Source organism: Juglans microcarpa x Juglans regia, chromosome 4D (genome assembly GCF_004785595.1).
Source record: "Juglans microcarpa x Juglans regia isolate MS1-56 chromosome 4D, Jm3101_v1.0, whole genome shotgun sequence".
Classification (NCBI taxonomy): Eukaryota; Viridiplantae; Streptophyta; class Magnoliopsida; order Fagales; family Juglandaceae; genus Juglans; species Juglans microcarpa x Juglans regia.
Genome location: NC_054600.1, coordinates 8,873,781 through 8,896,653, shown reverse-complemented (window position 1 = coordinate 8,896,653; position 22,873 = coordinate 8,873,781). Strand labels below are relative to the sequence as shown.

General features: G+C 35.2%; 2 protein-coding genes and 1 non-coding gene across 4 annotated transcripts; 1 reads left to right on the top strand and 2 right to left on the bottom strand.

Moving 5' to 3' along the window:
• Positions 1–1,359: 1,359 nt before the first annotated feature.
• On the bottom strand, positions 1,360–3,634 carry LOC121261661 (protein POLLENLESS 3-LIKE 2). Of its 2 annotated transcripts, XR_005939941.1 has the most exons (5): positions 3,332–3,634; positions 2,944–3,156; positions 2,669–2,824; positions 1,492–2,582; positions 1,360–1,442 (listed from the first exon to the last, which is right to left on the bottom strand). XR_005939941.1 is itself a non-coding variant. In XM_041164128.1 (4 exons), the coding sequence occupies exons 1-4, from the start codon at positions 3,497–3,499 to the stop codon at positions 1,665–1,667; spliced, it is 1,455 nt and encodes a 484-aa protein (XP_041020062.1). In that variant the 5' UTR covers positions 3,500–3,634; the 3' UTR covers positions 1,360–1,664. The 2 variants fall into 2 exon arrangements, 1 of the variants encoding a protein (XP_041020062.1); XM_041164128.1 differs by having other exon boundaries at positions 1,360–2,582.
• Positions 3,635–4,730: 1,096 nt separating this feature from the next.
• TRNAI-AAU lies at positions 4,731–4,804 on the top strand. The gene has a single exon. It is a non-coding gene; the product is annotated as a tRNA-Ile (tRNA).
• Positions 4,805–5,313: 509 nt separating this feature from the next.
• On the bottom strand, positions 5,314–12,477 carry LOC121260623 (proteasome subunit alpha type-7). The gene is made up of 3 exons (XM_041162561.1): positions 12,121–12,477; positions 10,879–11,293; positions 5,314–5,766 (listed from the first exon to the last, which is right to left on the bottom strand). Exons 1-3 carry the CDS (start codon positions 12,291–12,293, stop codon positions 5,605–5,607), a joined length of 750 nt encoding a protein of 249 aa, XP_041018495.1. The 5' UTR covers positions 12,294–12,477; the 3' UTR covers positions 5,314–5,604.
• Between the last annotated feature and the right edge of the window lie 10,396 nt (positions 12,478–22,873).

Genomic DNA, 22,873 nt, shown 5'->3' with positions numbered 1-22,873 from the left:
AATCTCATGAACTTCTCGATCCATTAATATCTTGACTTTGCGATCGTGGTGGACAACCCTTCTTTGCACATGCAGCCCAATGTTTGCACGGTTGCATGCACTAATCTCCCAAGAACTTCAACCTCCATCACATGCAAATGATGTATACACAAACTAAACATCCAAAACAAATGATGTAATTTGGGGTATTTGTTTTTTATTAGCAAAACTGGGCTTATTCTTTTAATTTGGTGTATTTGTTTTTTAATGTCTTTTAATTTTAGAGGAGATGTATAAGTTTCTGTACAAATTCCATCGTTTTAATTTTTCATTGTCCATCATTTTAGTTTAGAGGAGATGTACAAACTCATTAAGCTGAGTTATTCTTAACTCATTTTAGTCTAATGCCATGTATACATATTTATGCTATCAAGTGTTTTATGCTTCATGAGTTTAGATGAACATTTCATGTACATGCTTCTTGCCTTCCGCCTTTCGTTTCTTCTGATGTCTTTAGCATTTTTGTTTTATAATGATTTGAGGATGACATCGAATATTTTTACAGGAACCTGATATAAAGATTTTTACTAGTATGTTGTACTTGATAATGCGCATGCTTACAGATTTTGTACTTTGATGTGCCTTGAGAAGTCTAAAATTGCACACTTAAGAATATAATGTAATTACTTTATGGATTGTTATAATATTACTTAGAATATAAAATAGGTACTTTGTATAATTGTTTTATGGATTGTAATTCAATGTAAGATGTGTACTTTTTTAATACATTTTGTTTCAATTTTCAATACTTTTTTTTTTTGAAACATACTATTTCTGGCTATATATGTTCGTTGGGAATAAATTTTTTGTCACAAATACTAATTAGTCAATCTTAATCGGTATTTGCGATGAAAACAAATTAATGCGACCTTCACAATGGGACATATTTTTTGTATAATCGCCGCATAAAAATTATTTACGACATAAAATCGTATTAAATGAGCTTTTTCTGGCGAGAAAAAATTGTCGGGAAAAATTCTATTGATAAACTGATTTTTTTTACCGTTTGGTCTTTTGCATCGTGGCAACCAATTTTGCCACAAATGTGCAAATTTTTTGCATCGATTTCATTTCAATGTGATAAAATTTTTGTGTCTCAGTATTACCGACCATTTTGTGTCGATTTTTAAGCGATGCGTTAAAACACAATTTCGACGCTTAGAATGCTATTACGACGATTATAGGCGATGCAAAAAGCTGTTTTTCTTGTAGTAAATTTGAGTGATTAAAAAAAATTATGTCCGGCTAAAATTATTCATAAAATAACCAATTTTTTGTTACCAAGAAAAATCTATCAGAATCTAACATATTCTTCTTAAGTCAGAAGTGCAGAAAATGATAAATCATGTCATTATTGTGTAAAAACCTCCCTTTTGTTGAAGAGGCGGCATACATGACTGACTCTAAAATAGGTGAATAAATCTGCCGAGGGGACCAGCACCAATAATCTACCATAGTTACTACTACACTGCACTTCTACGTGAAAGAATTGCTGCCATACGTTACTGGGTGGCCCTTTACAGGAACTGAAGTGAAAGGAGAACAAGTGCATCTCCCCACCTAAAAATAAAGCTATGTAAAAATACTCCAAGAAATTATATTTAGCTGGAAAAATTCTCAAGTAGTCAGGCTCTCGGACTTAAAGAGAGTGTAATATCTTGAAAAACCTTAAGCCTCTTCTTCTCAATCTTCCTCTGAAATATAGCTGCATCAGCTGCCTTCCCTACCTCATCATCTGTGCCCAAAACTGCAGCCATAATCGCATCTTCAAAATCCTTGTTGTCAGGCAAAAACTCTATCAATTTGAAACCCGTTTCTTCAGATGAAAGAGATAATAGCCTTGGGGTCTTATTTTCCTGCTTTCCTGATTCCACAGATGGCTTCATGGTCATCCCCATATCATTTATTCTGACGGACTTGGCAGCATTTCCAGATCTTGTTCTCTTAAGGCTCTCAGGAAACTGATTCTCAACCAGGTCTTTCAAAGTTGGTTCCTTTACGATTTTTGATGAAAAAAATGGTGGTGCAGCAACATTTAGAAAATTGGCATTGGGAGGAGCAACTTGTTTGGCACTTCTCTGTTGGGTTAGTACCATCTGGTTTTCTGTTATGTTTGAATTGATATTCTCATCAGGAAACTCATCCTGGGGTGTGATTGAATTTGAAGCAGGCAAGCTAGTGTGATCCTTGCAAGGCTGAGGCTGCCAAATGGATGAAGAACCAAGAAAGGCGTCAAAGAGCCGGCGCTGTTCGACCCGGTCCCCTCCTCCCCTGTTCATCATTTCAGACTCAAGGTCCTTGAGCATCTGCTGTGCTCTTTCATAGGCTTTGAGATGGGAATCTGTGCCTCTCGGGCCATCTGCCACCGCTGGTTTCACTAGTCGCAATGTTTCTTTGGCTTCAACGATTCTTCCCTGCTTCATCAAACAGATACCAAGATTGCACATCTTGTTGTTATCCGGAGCAATCGAAAGTGCCCTCCGATAAGCATCTTCTGCTTCAGTGTAGTTGTTTTGCTGCATCAATGCCCATCCCAAGTTCCCCTACAACAATTAATTAACATCATTTTCATGTATAATCGAGTCTTGGACAAACTAGGACTTCAACCAGTGGGGATTTGGATTCTTACCAATAGCCTAGTGGCTTCTTGTTCCACGGAGACCTGAAATTTCTTTCCTTGAGATCTGGCGGTCTTGGTGCGTTTCCCATTGAAAGCCAGCCCTTGTTGAATCAAGTACAGCTTGTGCTTCAAGAGTGTTATTTGGTCATCCAATCTCCCACATCTCTATAGAAAGAAAGCCATTAAAGAAAATTTGTTAGTATAATACTAAATTATCACCGAGATCTGAAGCTACAGGAAATACACACACACACACATATACACCGTAACATCTTTTGATTTACCTTGTAAAGATCCAAAAGAATATTATCAAGAGACTCTTGTGCCTGATCTGAACACCGATGTCGAAGAGACTTGATGGCTTCTATGGCTTCTTCGGCCCGATTCTGCTGCTTCATCACAATGGCCATATCTTTCAGGGCACTGTCCACTCTATCCCCAGCATTAATAGCTGCCCAAAACAGAGGTATTGCTTTCTCCGGATCCTTATCCACCAACTGTTCAAACGAACAAAAATAGCAAGAAGAGAAAGAGCCATCGTCAGAGCACGAACCACAGCAGCAAAACACCATTTTCAACCAATTTGAAGGAAAGAAAGAGCCAGTAAGCGGAAAAGAAGTTCAAGCAAGATGACAGATTTTCAATTAATTTTAAGAAAACCCAGAAGCTTACCTGAACATTCTTGGCTCTGACATAAGGGCTGTCGCCAACTGGTACTTTGTGGGCTACGTGGAAGGAATCGGATCTAGTTCTTGAAACCCCGAGAGGCTTGGCTGGTGAGGAAGGAGCCGACTTGGTGGGTCGGAAACCAGGTGGAGCGTTCCACATATCTTGCAACATCTTTGGAGTACGAGGATTTTCAGTTCCACGATCTTCCAGACGAGGAAGATAGAAGTAGAAGTCTCTCCGGAGAGAGAGAGAGAGAGAGAGAGAGAGAGGGTGACGAGGGAAGGTCACTGAGAGAGTGAAGGAATGCTAAGATTTAGGTGGTATTATCTGAAAATTTTCGAAATTTTTGACCGTTGCCCAACGTTATACGAACTAGCCGTTGGACATTTTTATTGTATCCCTAAGTTTTAGTGTAATTTTCATACTTACGCAAACCTTTCTATATCTCTATTTATACTCTAAAAGATTGATATTCTACTCACTAATGTCCCTAAGATTAGGAACCAGTTTTGTTTTTGTTTTTGTTTTTTTTAAATTTCGAAAGAGTAGATTACCCTAAACTAATGATATTCTACTATGGAAGATGCCATATAGTATATTTAAGAATGAATAGTGCTATTTGAAAACTTTTGGAGTGATATGACTGGGTCTCCATTTTTAAAACTGTTACCATACCTTATTGCCTGATGGCATTTGGTATGGTTGTGACCGACATTCTTGACTGTTTTTATTTTTAGTTAATAATTAAGGAATTAGTTATTAGTGAATTGATATTTTTTTATTTTTTATTTACAAATGTTTAAATATGTATAAAAAATTATTGAAAATAAAACAAAAATAAATTAAAAAAATGATTTACACTTAAGGCCCAATTTGGATACTGAAATTGTTTCATCTCATCTCATTTCATAATTACAATTTTTTTAAATTTTTATACAAAATATAATAAATCATTTAACCTTTTTAAATCTCAAAATAATAATAATATTAAAAAAATAATATTTTAACAATATTTTATTTAACTTTTAACTAAAATAATCTCATATCATTTCACTATTCAAACTCAAGCGACAATTTTATTGGTCGAGTTTCTCGATCCACTCTCTAGGTCCAAGTAGCATTGACCAAAAAAAATAACCCTCATCCGGTCAAGGTGGCATAAAATGATTGACTGACATGTGAAAAATAATTTTGCAATCATGGATGCTACATTAGTTATTATAAAAAAATAATAACCTTCCTTTTAACATATTATTGGGTAAAATATTGTAAAAAATTATGTTTATTTATCATTTTTCTAAAAAAAACTACTGATATTTTAAATATTATAATGTATTAAATGATAACCAGGATTTTATTTGTTTCTACCCATTTTAGTTGGCTAAAAGCTATTTTCACCAAAGGCCTATTAGCTCAGTTGGTTAGAGCGTCGTGCTAATAACGCGAAGGTCGCAGGTTCGAGACCTGCATGGGCCAATGTTTTATTCGATTTTTTCCATAACTTAAAGGTTGGGTCTGCCTTATTACTTACCAGCCTAAGGCCCTCCCTCCTTTGATTTTGTAAATGAGTTCAGATAAAAAAATAAAAATTTAATAAAATATCATTATAATATATTTTTTAATATTATTATTGTTTTGAAACTAAAAAAAGTTAAATTATTTATTTTATTTTACATGAGAATTTAAAAAATTATAATGAAATAAAATATGTTTTTGGGCCAACAAAACAAAATCAAACTAACCCCCTTTTTTAATATTTTCATTTTGTTCGAAAAACTATTTTCCTTTGTATATGAAAAGTAAGCTCAGTCAATTAATAAAACTTAGCATTAATGAGTGCCCCAAGTCTTTCTCCCAGAACACCCCTTTAACTTGCATCTCCATTTAAAACATGCAAGGAAGAACTGAAGGAAAGATCTTTTAGTTAAATATCTATTCAATGCAATATATAGTGTTCAATTCAATCATTTAAAAACAAAACATAATGATCGATAGTCTGAGTTTTGACTTAATCAAAGAGGCTGCTAATCACTTGCCAATTAAGGCAAACTTTCGTACGTACTAGTGACTATCACTTCTGATACACAATTCGTCTCATCTCCATTTTCAGAATTCAAGTAGCTATGTTTTTGTTGTTCTAAAGAATACTCCAATAACATCCAAAATGGATGACAACACCCATCAGTTTGACCCAAAATACCAAACACAACTCCCCGCATAACATTGGGAGTTGTAGATAAACAATAAACAAGGAGATGAGAAAAATGAAAATGAGATCATGTTTCCTTTGGAGGAGCCTTCTTTGCAGCCTCAGTAGCTGCTTTCTCTGCATCAATTTCGGCAACAATTGCATCAATCTCAGCTTCCTCAAGTTGCCGTAGTCCATGCTCCCTAGTCATCACAGCAACTTCTATGTTCTTTCCCCCGCTCTCCACAACCTAAACATAAAACGTAAGCAATTAAATTTATTATGGTTCCAAAGATAAGTATATGCCGGTATTTAACATGAAGCTAACATGCTATAATATCAATATACTTGAGCATGGGCTGTAGGTTAAAGGCGACAGTTACTCGGGACATCAAAACCAGAATTCCAAGTGCACTATACTAAATGATGTGCAGTTTAACTCAAGCATGGATCTGATGATCTGGAATCACAGGATGGATCGATGTAACAGATTTCTACATCTCTCTTTCTTTCTTTCTTTCTTGGAGCTGCCTAATAGCTTAAGAACCATCTCAACTAAATTACATTAGAGTTCTACTAGTTACTGGCAAGCACTATAAATTGGTATGGGAACAATAATTTAGTTGAGCATAAATCTTTTGCACAAAAGCCAGGCTCAGAAAGATGACAACTATGGATAGGATGATGCTTAATATTAAAACACGATCCCCTTGAGAACCATACATCATTGTTGCACCAGCGAATGTACATACAAGAAATATACAAAAGTTGCTTAAACGTACAATGAAATTAAGGATAAAAGGTATTCATGCAATTCATGGTTAACCACATAGCCAAGAGAAAAGAGCTAAGCCATGTCTAACCCGTTATTACAAATGTGCACAATATTGGAATATTGGACAAGTGAATGCAATCAAGATTTTTTAGGCAAGAATAGTCAAGCACTGTTAGGAAACTTTATTCTTTATCGGTACAACCAGTATTGAGAAACATGCTGCATATTATATAATGCAGATAAATGTATCATGTCCTGCCTTAAAAGCTTATAGAATGGAGGTACTCTGGTATATGAATTATTGAATTATTCATAGTGATGTTTTTAACTCAAGTATATAAATTATTGCTTATCGTTGGTGATCTTAAAACGATGGGAATTGAGATTGCTGGAAATTTCTTGGATGGAGCAATTGTTAATAAATTGCCTTCATCATGGAATGATTGCAAGAGAGCTAAAACATGATGACAGAAAATATTCCTTAGAATCTCTTCAACGCAAATTACATATTGAAGAAGATTCTAGGAATAGAGATAGAAAAGATGCTTCTTCTGAAATGAAAACAAAAGTTAACGTAATTGATGTTAACAAAACCAAGCAGAAGAATAAGTTGCAGGCCAAGAACGAGAAAAAGTTCAAGAAAAATGCCCCAAACCCCAAATATCAAAACAATAAAAAGAAAGATAATTGTTTTGTTTGTGGCAAGCAAGGTCATTGCTCCTTTCAATGTCGGTATAGGAAAGAAGTGAAGCTGTGAAGACCTCGTTGTGATGGTTTGTGAAGCCAACCATGTGACATCCGAGAATGGATGGTGGCTTGATACTGGAGCTAATATTCATATCTCAAAGGATATAAGACTTATGAAGTGGTTGATGATGGAATTACGGTGAAAATGGGTAACAAAATTCAAACCAAAGTTGTTGGAAAGGGAACTGTCATTCTGAAGTTCACCTCCAGAAAAATATTGACTCTTGTCAATGTACATCATGTTCCAGACATGGCAAAGAACCTAATTTCTGGTGATCTTTTAAATAAGAGGGGTTTCAAGCTTTTGTATGAATGGGATAAATTTATTTTATCCAAGAATGGGATGTTTGTGGGAAAATACTACTCTTGTAATGGAATGGTTAAATTGAATGTAATGGATGCAAATTCAGTTTATATTGCATCTTCTTTTAATTAAGATTAGGACATGTAAAATATGGTTCCATAAAATACATATCAAATCTTGGTTTGATTTCTAATTTTGATGGTAATGTTAAAAAATATCAGATTTGTGCTCAATAAAAAATAACCCGAAACCTTTTCAAAATGTTGAGCATAAATATGAAATTCTTGAACTTATTCATAGTGATGCTTGTGATCTTAAAAATGTTGAATCTCGTGGTGGTAATAAGTATTTTCTTACGTTTAGTGATGATTGTACTAAATATTCACATGTTTATTTACTCAAGAGTAAAGATGAAGTTTTTTCCTAAGTTTTTTATTTATGAAGCCAAAGTAGAAAATCAATCGGGCAAATAGATTAAAGGCCTTACGGTCTGATCATGGTGGTGAATAATTATCAAATGAGTTTACTAAATTCTGTCAAACTCATGGGATAAATCACCAAGTCAAGGCTCCTTACACACCTCAACAAAACGGTGTAGCCAAAAGAAAAAATAGAACTCTTGTTGAGATGGTGAATGTTATGCTTTTAAGTTCCGGTTTTCCTCCTAACTTATGGAGTGGAGCAATTTTATCCGCTTGTTATATTTTGAATAGAGTGCCCTATTTAAATTATGGCATTAACATTCTCTATCTTTGAAGAGATTAGAAGTGTGGGGGTGGTGTTTAGCCTATGTTAGAAAACCGGATCTTAAAAGACCAAAATTGTGTTCTAAAACTGTAATGCCCCAATGGAAGGCTCAAACCACATGGCCTATACTATAAAAAGATAAGTGAATGATACAATTTAAGCCTCATTGGAACATTATAAAAAATAAAAACTTCTCATTCACAAGCAATGTGGGATCTCATACACCACCTACCCTTATCCTTATTATATGGGGTACCACAATCTCCCCCCCTTAAATTCCTAACATCCTCGTTCAGCCAGTCCATCGTAGGTGGCACGACTCATGTCCCACATTTATGGTTAGATAGGCTCTACCATTTGTAATGCTCCAATGGAAGGCCCAAGCTACATGATCTATACTCAAAAGAACTAGTCAATCATACAATTGAAGCTCCATTGGTAAAGGGCAAGAACTTCTCATTCCAAAGCAATGTGAGATCACATACACCACCTACCATTATCCTTTTCATATGGGGGTATCTCAAAAACCTATAGGTGTGTTTTTATTGGATATTCTCAAAATAGCATGACTTACATATTTTTGGACCTAGATTCAACAGAGATATATGAGATGTTAAATTTTTTGGAAATTTGACTGTCTGATTCTCAAAAGAATACTACTCGTGTCTATGTCCCTAGCACTTTTGAAAATGAAATTGAGCATCCTAGTGAATTTGAACTAAGGAGAAGCAAAAGGCCCTGAAAAGAAACATCATTTGGCCCCAATTTTCTTATCTATCTCGTGGAATGAGATAGAAATGAGGTGAAAAATGAAGTTAAATTTGTTTTTAATGTTGAAAGTGATCATAGACTAATTTGTCGAGGTGAAACAAGATCACCTTAGATGAACTTGCCTATTTGAGAGTGGAAGTATGGCTGCTTCCTATAGTATTGACCCTACCTAGATCTCCCATGAAACTGGGATATGTGCACATGGCCATAAATGTGCCACCTGAGTAAAAAAACCTAGAGGATTAGAAAATAAATGAGTGAAATATATTTGACTAGTCTAATAGGGTCATCAGTTCTAGACATGTTCACTGATTACCTTGACAGTCTTGATATATTTCACTAGGTGAAGGTTCAAGTCCAAAAGACACCTTCATTGAAGCAGTTTATTTTCATCAAAGTGCACAAGATATTTTAAATATATATATTATTTGAAATAGTGGGGGATGTTAGATTTAATGACTTTAAATAAAATATATTTTGGGCATTTCAAATAAATATGCTTATTTCCTTATATATATAGTATCTTGTGCATTGATGGAGAATGTCAACTCATTGAAATATATGAAGGAGGAAATGTTAAACATTTATTACGTAATAGAAAACTAATCGTTTTCTAGCTGTTAGACAACATTTGTTACGTAACAAGAAAACTAGTCATTTTCTAGCTAATGGAATTCATCATAAGTGGGTTATAAAATAATTGATCTATTCAAATTTCAAAAAATATAAGAACAGACTAGAGTTTTCCTTGTAAAAAATATCTCGTAATTCTCAAAAGGATTTTTTGAGTTGTTCTACAAAAGTGCTACTGTAGAAAAACAAGAAAATAGAGAGCTTCTTTGTATCCTGAGAACAGTTTTGTCAATACTCTATAACACCTTGAAAATGGACAAACTATGTTCTAAAGAAATCGTCGTTACGATCGAGCCTTGGAGTCTAGATATTTATTTTTTGCCTTCGTGATTCTATTTTTTTTATTATAATTTTCTAACAATAATACAAGATATGTTCTAAAATTGTTAGAAAATTGTAATTAAAATAATGGAATTAGGAAGGGAGAAAATAAAGATATGGGCTCCAAGGCTTGATCATAATGACGATTCACTTAGAATATATTTTGTCTCCTTTCACGTGCTATAGAGTATTGACAAAATTGTTTCTAGGATACAAGGAAGCCCTCTATTTTCTTGTTGTTCTACAGTCAAAAACACATTTTTGAGAAGATAAATGATATTTTCAGTCATTGAGTGCCCAAGCACCACACACTCCTTTTGAAAAAGTGAGTAAATATGAGACCCACATAAAAAAATTAATTTTTTAATGATAGACCCCTATTTTTCAAAAGGAGTGTGGCGCTTGAACCCATGATTGTATCTAACATTACACTTTTGAGAATTACAAGATGGAGAGATATCTTTCACAAGAAAAACTCTAGTTTGTTCTTATCTTTTATGAAATTTGAACATAACAACTATCTTATAACCTACTTATGATACATTTCAATAGCTAGAAAATGGCTAGTTTTCTTGTTACATAACAAATGCTGTCTAACAGCTAGAAAATGGCTAGTTTTCTGTTACGTAACAAATGTTGTCTAACAAGTAAAAAATGGCTAGATTTTTGTTACGTAACAAATGCTATTTAACATTTCCTTCTTCATATATTAAATGAGTTGACATTCTCCATCAATGCACAATACTATATATATATAAGGAAATAAGTATATTTATTTGAAATACCCAAAATATATTTTATTACAAGTAATAAAAATTCAAACAGTCCTGCCTTAAAAGCTTATAGAATGGAGGTACTCTGGGAGTGAGAAACATAACTGCTGGGATCCTTGACATGCAGAATACCGAATAATAATGTAAGTTGGATGATTAGAAGAAGTGTGCCAATATAGCAAGTTAATGCAAATAACACCACATAACATGAAAAAGAGAGGCCAATCTGTGACAGCAAAGATGTAATGAAGTATGAATTCATTATCTATGAAATAAACCGAGATAATTTACCTCAAGCAATGCACGGATGGCAAGCTTCACTGTTTCTTGCCCAGAAGTTTCTTTATAGTTTTTCTCCAGAAACTCCCTTATCGAATTGGAGTTTCTCCCAGTTGCATTAGCCTTCCAAGCTGAAAATGTCCCAGAAGGATCTGTCTGATACAATGACGGTGCACCAGAATAGGGATCAAAACCAATGATCAGAGTTGAAAGGCCAAATGGTCTCACACCCCCACTTTGTGTGTACTTTTGCTGAAGACCTGCAATGTAACGAGTAATGTACTCAACAGTCACTGGATCCTCGACTGTAAGCCTATGGCTTTGACATTCAATCCGTGCCCTGTTTACTAGAACGCGAGCATCGGCCTTAAGTCCAGCACAGGCTAGTGCAATGTGATCATCCAAGTTTACAATCTTCCTGACCGATCTGCAAAGCAGAAGGAGCAGAGTCAGACTTCTAAACCCAGAAAGTGTTATACAACATGTAACAAATAATAAGAAAAAAAAAATCTTCATATAGGCCAAGAAAACATTCTTAAAGTACTCGAGAATAATTATTCGGTGCTGCTATTCAAATCAACGAATATAATGAACATGGCTGCGTAAACCAAAAAAATCTAAGGTAATTCTATTGGTATCTTTTTTAACTCATATGAGAAACTTGAGAGGCTAAAATCAGTCCCATCTTTTGAAATGAAGTAAAAAATTCCATCGTTTTGTTTTGGTCATTCTAATCTAAAGGCCTCCAGTTCTGATGACCAACATTTTCAAGATATGGGCAGTCCAAGATTTCAAAAAATAATGAATCTTTTTGCTAACGTTTGGTGACCGCTAGTAGAGTTATATATCGCCAATATGTGTTTTTTTGTTTTTTTTTTATCAGTTATATCGCCAATATGTTACTGATAACTCGTTTGTTTGAAGCATTACGTAAATCATCAAATTTTTATGCGTAGCTTTTTAGTTATGAACAGAAAGTTGTCTAAGAAATTATAGAGCATATAAAACACTGGGGCATATAAGAAATCCCAGATCGACCATTTCAGTAAAGTTAATCGGAAATAACAATTTCCCAAAAAAGAGAGTGAAAACTTATTATGAATTCCTGTGTACCAATGGTAAATCACAGTGATTGGGAAGACCCTAACCGTAACCACGACCTTACCCCCGCCTAATAGCTCGGGAAGAGAGATCAAAAGGTAATCTCAGCCGTTATGATTCTTATAGAAAGTAAAAACGGCGAGAGAGAGAGACCTGGAGTCTTGGAGTTTGGCAGTGGACTTCTTCTCGACGCCGAGGACGATGGTGTCGGTGCCACGGACGCCTACTGCGGCGTTGCCCTTGCGCACGGCTTCGAGGGCGTATTCGACCTGAAACAGATGGCCATCTGGTGAGAATACTGTAATTGCCCTGTCGTACCTCGCCATCTTCCTCTTCTTTCTCTTTCTCCTGTCTTTCTTTCTACTTATTCTACTTCTTCTTGAGCCGCAAGGTACCGAGACTCTCTCTCTCCCTCTCTCTCTCCCCTTAAATTATGATCTGCTGTGCACGAGGACCTGCTACTTCTTGCGTTCGCGCATCATAGAAGTTCTCCTCGATAACGTCAACAATATTACAAATTAAAAAAAAAAATTCTCAGTGTATTTACGTCATAAATCACACATAATTTTTTACTTTTATTTTTTTCTCTTATCAAAAATATGATATATGATATAAAGATGCGAAATATAAGAACTCAATTAATTTAACAAAATAAAATACAAAATAAAATAAACTTAAGTATAATATGTAATATATAATATGTGGAATGATAAGCAGCAAAACTCCACAAATTAAGACTGTATTCTTTCTTCCATTTTATTTAAGAGTATTGCTACAAAGCAGTCATTGTAATTGTGCACACATTGCATACACTACGTGGCTGCTTCTGGTCTTTTATTTTTTTTTTTGGTGCAAAACGTACCAGACGGCCTCTACCCCTCTTTCTTCCTCTCTCTCTCATCATCTCTCTCTAGCGTCTCACTCATCAAATCTCTCTCTCATCAGCGACTCTCTCTCATCACCTCTTTCTCTTGCCGACTCTTTCTCTCTCCTCGACTCTCTCTCTCTCTCTCTCTCATCCCTATCCCTCATCGTCTCTCTCTCTCTCGTTGTCTCTCTCTCATCTCGGCTCTCTCTCTCATCGTCTCTCTCTTTCTCTCCTCAACTCTCTCTCTCATCCCTCATCGACTCTCTCTCTCATCTCGGTCTCTCTCTCTCTCATCGTCTCTCTCTCGCCTGCCCTCTCTCTCTCATCTCAGTCTCTCCCTCTCATCGTCTCTCTCTCTCATCTCCGCTCTCTCTCTCATCTCGGTCTGTCTCTCTCATCTCTCCTCTCTCTCTCATCAGCTCTCTCTCAGCGTCTCTCTCAGTCCGGTAGTATTTCAAATTTAGGAGATGTGTGGTTTAGATGATGCCATGTAGGGTGTGTAAAAATAGTTGCTCCCAATATTTTTCCTTTATTTAATTGATTTAATAAATTAAACCAACTATTCCTAAATAATTAAATATTAATATTACTTAAGTTAAAATATTTATATAAATTTAATTTGTGAACAAAATTTATACCGATAGACTTGATTGGTTTGAGTTCATTTTAAAACTTATAATATATGTATTACTAGGGCTATGCAGAAAAGTGTAGAACCCGTTCCGTCCGATAGATCCGACCCGACCCGTCCGAAAAAATACAGTTTGAACTAGTTTGCGGGTCGAACCCGCTAAATGTTGAAATGATCCGACTATTTCTCTGTTTTCACATGATTCTTCTTCTTTTCTCCACAGCCTTAAAACCAACCCCCACGAATCAGGAGCAAAGTGCCGACACCGCAAGCTATCAAGACAACAAGAAATCAAGCGTAAAATAGAGAAATCAAGGGGTATGCAGCCGCGTACAGATTACCTCATGCCGATTACTTTTGAAGCTTGAGGATGTAAAATCAAGGTACGGATTGGCGAACGCAGCCGCGTAAATCAAGGTGCGTGTTTCTCGGTCATCTTGGAGGTGGTTTTCCTGTGCCATGGACTCGCACTTTCTGACCCATCAAACTCGTTCGTGGACCAAAGAGAAACACTTGCGGTTCTTCAACACCATGGAGGCCTCGTTTGTGCTTGCAGTGTTTGATCCTCTCCACCTGGACTGTCACTTGCTGGACAGTTTAGAGTCATACTTAGATTCGAAGACACATAGAAGAGAAAAACACAGCCCCAAGTAAATTTAATATAAATTACTGTTTTGATCTCTGAGTGGAGCACATGCAATCTCTTGATCCTGTCAATGGGCTTTTCATATAGTCATGGTGGAGGTAACGGATCGGAGTTTTATTGCCTTTTTAGACTTAGATATTGGCTATGGAGGTTTTGCATTCGAGTGGGTTGGAGTTGAAGAGGATCAATTCTACAGTCACGAATGGTTGCTGCAGAATTTGAAAAGAAACGGGTTGGCCTGACTCATGTCGGGTAGGGTCGGGTCCAAACACAGCACGGGTTGCTCGGGTTGCAGCCCTATGTATTACATATATATACATATATGTATATTATTTATGTTTGAGTTATTCTATTCATCATCTCTACACCACACTTGATTTTGTATTTGTTTTGTATTTTTTTTATTCTTAATAAACTAAAAAAATTCTTCTACTCATCATCCATACATTAAATATTTGGTAAGGAAAAAATAAAAAAATAAAATAAAAACTTGTGTATGATGTATGGTATAGGAATGATAAATAGAGTTTTTCTTTATGTTTACCTTATATAATATATTAAGTTATGTCTCAATGTGCATAAATGAATATTTTTCCTCGATATGTTGTTTAATAGCCTATTTGGTTAATAAATTTATTGATTCATAATCATAGTTTAAACTTATAGATTTTTCCACAATTTTAATTGAATAATTTGTAAGAAATTAGAATTTTAGAAGAAATAGTAGATTGTTTATATATTTGATCCTTTGGGACATGAGGAATTTTACAATCTTGTAAATTTGCTTTCTATATTTAGTATATTATAAGCTTCCTGATTTATATAATCTAGTTCTAAAGATATACTAACAGAAGACCTAGTTGAATCTGATTTAGATAAGAAATTCATTGATTCAAAAAATTGAACAAATATATCCTATCTTAAAGAGAATTGATAGATTAAGATATTGAGGGAACACCAACGGGACCACCCTTAAAGCTTCCTAGCATTCACGGGCTGACCATCAGAATTTCCTTGGCTTACTAGCACAAGACTCTTAACATATTCCATTATCCTTTCAATAGTATAATTTGTAACATCTCATTCCCTAGGGTTAGGAATGTCAAGTATATAGGTAACTAAAGCCAAGTAAGAGACTTGCATAATTTAAAAAAAATATATATTGTTCATCCCAAAAGAAAACTTAAGTTAAACCATTGTCTAAAACATAGTCATATCCAGGTTTCCAAACCAACTAAATGAAAAAGGAATCTTAAATATAGTCTAAGGTTCATTAGTCATCTCCTTCTAAACTTGGCTCGCCTGCTCGTAGTTCTCATTCTCTTCACTTGGGTGGCAAAAAAAAATAAAAATAAAATAAAACTAAAATAAGTCGAAGACTCAGTAAGAATTTACCACAATGTAAACATAATAAATAAAAGGCTTTCATAAAATCTTCATGTTGAAAGAATAAAATTCTTGTCATATCATGTTGATGCTCATGCTAAGCATGACTGTCTTAACTTATATGAATTAATTGACTAATCTGACTGGTCCACACACTTAATCCTGTGTGCAAGGTTGTGCACCAACCCCATATCCCGCTACAGCAAGGGGAGCCGTTGAGTAGTATTCTGACATACTATGGTAGACTACGCTTGAGTCTGTGGCTTGTACATCTACCCTGAATACTAAGCTAAAAGGTCATTTGATTAACTAATCTAATCTTATCTTATCTTACATTTGAATTTAAGATAACTTACGTGACTTATGTGACGTGAGATGTATGATATTCATACTAATACACATAACTGTAAAATGCTAAACCTGAACATGATGCGGAAAAATTAACATGATCATATGCTATGATAACTGATATGCTTACATAGATCGTAATATGCATGGTACATAAAAAGAACGGCTATCAAAAAACTGGCTTTAATAGTAATAGTCTAACTATGTGTTAATTTTAATTTATGATCAAATTACTTACCTCTTAGCGCTGCTTCTACAATCTCACTTTATAGTTCGTTACCTATACGAAGCACTAGTCGTCACTAATTTTCTAGAAAAATATGTCATAGCATTCCACTAAATTAACCACATTCTAGGGAAAGCAATTTAAAACATTTGGTTATGTACTACTAATATCATATAATTATTTAAACACTAGTATCATATTGAATCTTCCAATTATACTTAGTAGCATAATTTAAACTTACTACAAATTTCTTAGACAAGTCACAGAAAACTCACTTATTAACATAGATTTAACTGCATTCAAAATGATTAAGAAATAAAATCTGAATTCTCATAAAATACTATTGTAATCTGGTTTATAAAAAAAATTAATACAAAATGACATAATTTAACTCCTACATATTTTCTAAAAAAATAAGATTTCTAGGCCACTTGTTTAAAATAATGTTTCTGGGCTGACTTTAAATAGATTACTTAACTTAAAAATAGTTTTGTTTTTAACAACTAAATCAGCCCAACATCAAAGTGCAACTCATGAAAAAACTACTAAACTTAAGAATAGAATTACCATAAAAGTAGAGCCTGCATAATAAAATAACTTAAGCCCATTTTACAAAAACTCTCAAGAAACCTTTACGTGAAACTTAACAACATGTGTTTAAGGGCTAAATTGGAATTACACATAAATAAGCCTTCTAGAGACTTTCTACAGAAGGTTAAATTGTATTGTCTGAAGGGCAATCTCGTGATAAGCAAAACATGCAGGGGCTTTATTGTATAAAGTTGTAAGTAAAAAGAAGGAAATCTGATGGTACTCAATACCTATGGAATTAAACTAAAGAACACTTCCTTGAAGAAACATTATGTGATAGTGGGATGCTAGGGCTCATCGTGAGAGAAGGCAGATATGCCGGGGCTGGTGGCCTATTTGAGATTGACTGCAAAGGTGCACTTTTGTGCAACATAGAAGATGTTAGGCTTTTGTTAGACTGAGACATGGTAGAGTGATGAGATCTCGGCGAGAGCTTACCGAGGGAGAAGGGTACGCCATGAAAAGGGGTAGATCTTGTGAAGCTCTTCGGTAGCACAACTGGAAGTGGACTCTGATCATGGTGGACTTCAGAGAGAGAAATGACCTAGTCTTGGTAGTGCTTACCAAGAATCAAAAGAACATAGAGAGAAAGAAAAGGGCTTACAGTGCAACGACGACAGCTTTTCTATGGCACGGTGGAGAAATTCGGAGTAATACAAGACTAACAGAAAGAACCCAGTCAGCAAACACAGTGGCTGCCCCAGAACCTCACCCCTTGTGGTGGTCGGCAGTATAGAAATAAAATTTACAAAGTATGTGGTCAATTACAGAAGGGAAAGAAAGCAATGGAGATCACTAAAATATAAGTGTAACAAAAACTCACCGAGAGGAATTACAAAGCTCAGGTGCTAGATTGAAGGTTACAACGTTAGCACTAAAAACTCAGCGATTCTGAATACTTTTTAGTTCGTCTTTTAATTTCTTAAACCAATCTTCCAGTTCATTTATGCTCAAATAGATAAGATACCTAGCATACAAAATATCTAAGTCTTTTAACATTAATTCATTCAAAATTGTATATTCTCTAATTTGATTAATGACTCTAGCTATATCTATTCTTATATTATAAATCATAATTCTCAATTCTACAAGATCAAGATATTCAATTCTTTGTAGAAAAAATATTCCATATCCATATCCTGTAATTAAGATGATAAAACGATAAAAACAGTAAAAGAAAGAATTATGTTCAGAAAAAGAAAGAATCATTACTGACAACATCAACTTCTACTGTTTAACCCATTTGGAGAAAAGGCTCCAGCATTATCCTCGCCGACGCATGAAGATCAAGAACTTTTGAGCATCCATTGTCACATTAATGTATAAAGTTACTATGTAGGCATCTATAAAAGCAAAGTTTGTAATCAAAGGATGGCATTCGGAAAAATGTCATCCTATGCCCTTCCCTTCTCCATCATTCCAAAAACGCATCCTTTCCTTGTAATCTTTTCCCTAATTCTCGTCTTCTGCTCCTCTTGCTATTGTGAATTAATCTCCTTTGTTAGTATGAGTTTAATAAAATCTAGTATGTTCATTAATTTCTTTACATTTTATTTATTATCGCAGGTTCTACTGTCTATTATCTTTATATGCAATTCCTGGATTACGTAATTGGTATTAAAGCCATTTTTTGCTATATATTGCTTTATTATTTTTATTGTTTTTATTGTTTTATCATCTTAATTCCTTTATATGTTTATGTTACATATGTATAATCAACATATATTTGTATACTAGAATATATTTGTAATTTATATGCAATAATAAGATATTATAATTCTATAAGAAAAGTTCTATATGCACTCCCCACTCACGTACGACTAGAAACGAGTCGTTTTATTAAAAGCTTATACGTTGTCATTTTATTAAAACACACGAAAGAACTCAAATCTTCCATCCCCTTCCTCGGCAAGGAAAACACATGCTTCAGATCTCTTCATTTTCTTCAAATTAACGTCGCCTTCATATCTTCTATTCCTCTTCCTCTCCGTGCTTACAGACCAAATGCTTTCATTCCTTACAAATCATTGTCAGTACTCAAGAGGAAGTTGTATAGAAACTACAAAACACAAGATTTTTTTGTTTGATAATTCATTTTATGGGAAAAACACAAAATTCAAACCAAATTCATAGTTCTGTTTAGCAAAATAAATAGAGATACCTAATTATTTTAAGGCAAGATTGACTAAGATTATCTTAGCATAACAAGGGCCTGTACGAAACCAAACTTCTTAAATCTAAGATTATAACAACTCATTTTACACATGTAAGATTCCTTATGTGCACACGCATGAGGCTTGTGTGGACTCTATTTTTTTTTTCAAAATGATTGCGCAGCATTTACGTACTTCATGACTATATATAATATTACTTATTCTATAATCCATATACCAATATGTATCACCTTTTTAATTTAAAAAATATAAGTTAGTTTATGTTATAAGGTTGTCATATGAATTTCTTTAATCAAAATTTTTTGGTTGAATAGTCAAATGGTTTGACTTTAACTTTTTACATCAATTAAAAGAAAATATTCATACTCAATTCATTCAATTATTTTGAGTCGAGTTGGAGTCAAGCGCAAACATAATCTATGTTTAGCGAACTGAATTTGAAAATTGAATATATTAATTAAGCTCGAACACCTTTGTTTGAATATAGCTCGAGTTCATTTGATTACAACCTTAGTCGCACTTGTCTTCCAACATAAAAAAACATAAATATAGGTCCCCCTAATATTCTTAAGATCTATAGAGTTAAGATATGAACATATAAAATGAGTATATAATGCTATTTGAGATATTCACTTAAGTGGTATAAATTTTGTGTGATTCACTTTATGTGTCTATCTCATTATGTCGCTCTAAGCCCTAAAATTTGAATAGGTAATTTGATTTGAATCCCAAATATTGAAGGGCATCCCTTTTGTTTGGGCCAATGGCCCAATAGCATCTTAATAGCTTAATTGAAAATGATTGTTTAAGAAAATGAAGTAAAATTGAAGGAGCAGGCCCCTTTGGACGGTTACGCCATTTTCACTCACTCAAAGGCAACGAATAAGATGCAGACACATCAACAATCTACATACAAATTCCATGAGCCATAATACAGGATAGTAAAATCAAATACACAATAAGGAACTTTCTTCTGAATGGCACCCACTACGCACTGCCGCACCTCTCTCTCCGCCGCCCCTCTCCAGATCGGTGAACCTCTCTAGCCCGTCACCCATTTCAGCTCGTTGCACATCACCTGGGTTCAGCCCGTCACACAGTCCTTTGCACATCACCTAGGTTTAGCCCGTCGCAGCCCCTTTTTAGCCCGTGCACTACTACCCTCTCAGACAATATTGAGCCCTTCATGACATCTTCATCCACACTGAAATCATTACATCTCAGTTGATCAACCTAATTCATTCACAGACTGATTTCTCACAGAACTATTCCCAGCACTTCCATATACATTTTTTTAAAGGCTATTTGTAGGAAAATAAAACTTTTACCTAGCTTGTACTTTTGATTTTGAATACTTGGGTTCTGGAAACTCAACAGAAAATATTAGTGAAAGACTAGAAATAGCTAGAGTACTAATGATTGTAGTTTCGTTGGTAGCTTATTGACATTATCTGTTAGGTGCAGTGCATTTGTAGGAAATGGTCTGAAGGCATTAGGGTTCCGTAAGTTATAATACATATTGGTGGGTCATTAATTTAGTTGTTAAGGGTAATTATGTAATTCATGTATGAGTCAAGAGCTGGGTCAGATATTGATTGGGTCAAGAGTTATTTTTGCATTCCGTTAAGGTCAATTTGGGCCATGTTTATTTTCCATTAACTAGTTGATTGAGTCAAGAGTCCAATAGGTCACGTACAAGAGTGGGTATCATGTCTGATGCCAGTTATCTTTGAGTCCTTTATTTAATTGCAGTGTTATCCATCAATGAAGGATGATTGAGAGTCTATTTTTCCAAAATATTGCGTGAGGAGGCTACTGGCACCTCGAATAGCCAGTGTTTCTAATACTTAAAATTACAACTATTTGGATTACACTTAAAAATGGTCTCAGAGCCGCGTTCCTGCGATATGGCGGAAGGCACTCGGCAATCCCAGTTACTTGAAGCTTTGGCGTTGTTAAGCACCTGTGGGAGGAACAAGAAAGACAGAAGGATATGTTAGATGTTGTTCTACAGAAACTCAATAACCTAGCATCTAGCTATGGCACTGATGGCAGGCAACCACAATTCTGGTGAGGGATCTTCAAACTTATATACTAAGGTTAGTAACAATCCCTTGTTTGAAGGAAATAAAGGCATACATGCTAGATCACTTAGGTTGGATTTCCCTAGATTTGATGGGAATGAGCCGATAGAGTGGATACTCAAGGCTCAACAATTTTTTGCATATTATAATACTCCTGATGACCAAAGGCTGCAGATAGCCTTTTTTCATATGGAGGATAAAACCCTCTCATGATATTGTTGGTTAATGGACTCAAGTCCAATACACACTTGGGATGATTTTGTAGCAACTTTGAGGGTGAGGTTTGGGCCCTCAGCCTATGAGGACCCTATTGGAGAATTTACTAAATTAAGACAAATAAGTACATTGGAAGAATATCAAACACAATTTGAAGCATTATCAAACAAAGTAAGGGGCAGAATTGAAGAGTTTCAAATAAGTACCTTTTTGAGTGGGTTGAGGGAAGATTTAAGGATCAATGTTACCATGTTTCGACCATCTACCTTATCTGTTGCCTTCGGTTTAGGCAGATTACAGGAAGAGGAAGTTATAAGGAGAAACCATGGCCTTAACACCAGAAATTACTCCACTTAGCCAAACCCAAACCAGTTTCCTAAATTACCAGCACCTGCCCCTATCCTGAGACTTCCATCTCCACCTACCAAAACCAATCAAAATAACCAAACCAACCCTAACAAATTTTCCACTCCTTACAGAAAATCAACACTGCCTATTAGAAGGATATCACCTGCTCAAATGCAAGAAAGAAAGGAGAAGAGACTTTGTTATTATTGTGATGAAAAGTTCCAATTGAGTCATAGATGTAATCGGCCCAAACTCTTCTTAATGGAAGGGATGAGAGAAGATGAAATAGAAGAAGAAGAAACTTAAGGGGGTTAGCAATAATCCAACCAGTAGGAGAGGAAGAAGGATAGGAGGAAAAAAGAGAGTTGTTAGGTATTTCACTGCATGCAGTGGTAGGGGCACTGGCCCTTAAAACTATGAAACTCACCGGGGTCATCAATATAACCAGTGTGATAATCCTCATTGACACGGGGAGTACACTTAGTTTCATTGATCCAAATGTAGCAAGAAAAGCTCGATTGCCAGTAGAGAAAAGCCAATTGTCAGTCCAATTGGCTAATGGAGCCAATATCCCTTACCTTGGTTTATGTAGGGTTGTCCCACTCCTATTACAAAGTTTGCATACTACTCCTGATTTATATTTGTTGATTCTAGGAGGTTGTGGCATAATGTTGGGAATGGACTGGTTAAGAGAGTTGGGAACGGTAGTATGGAATTTTACAGATTTGATTATGTCTTTTAATGTTGAAAACGAGGTTGTTGCCTTAAGAGGAATCCAGTTACCCAGCAGAGCAGTAGATGAAGCTGAATATGTACAAGGGTAGAGGAAAAATTCTGCCAAAGAAATTTGGCTCCAGTTTTTGGAAGGCACTCACAAGGATCCTCAAGAACCTGTCCTAGTTGCTGTGCAGGCATTATTGATGAGTTTAAAGGAGTTTTTAATGAGCCAAGTGGTTTGCCTTTCCCTAGGAGTCATAACCATAAAATTGTTTTAAACTCAGGTTCAAAACCCACCTGTGTTCGGCCTTACAGGTACCCATACTATCTGAAAAATGAAATTGAAAGGATAGTAGCAAAAATGTTGAAAAGTGGAATTATAAGAAGTAGCCAAAGTCCTTATTCTTCACAGTACTGTTGGTAAGGAAGGCAGATGGAGGATGGCGTATGTGTGTGGATTATCGTGCCCTTAATAAGGACACGGTGAAGGATAAATACCCAATACCCAATATTGATGAATTGTTGGATGAGCTTTATGGAGCTCAAGTATTTTCTAAGTTGGATCTATGCTCAGGGTACCATTAAATTAGGATGAACCCTGATGACGTACCTAAGACTGCTTTCAGGACCCATGAGGATCACTACAAGTTTTTGGTAATGCCATTCGGCCT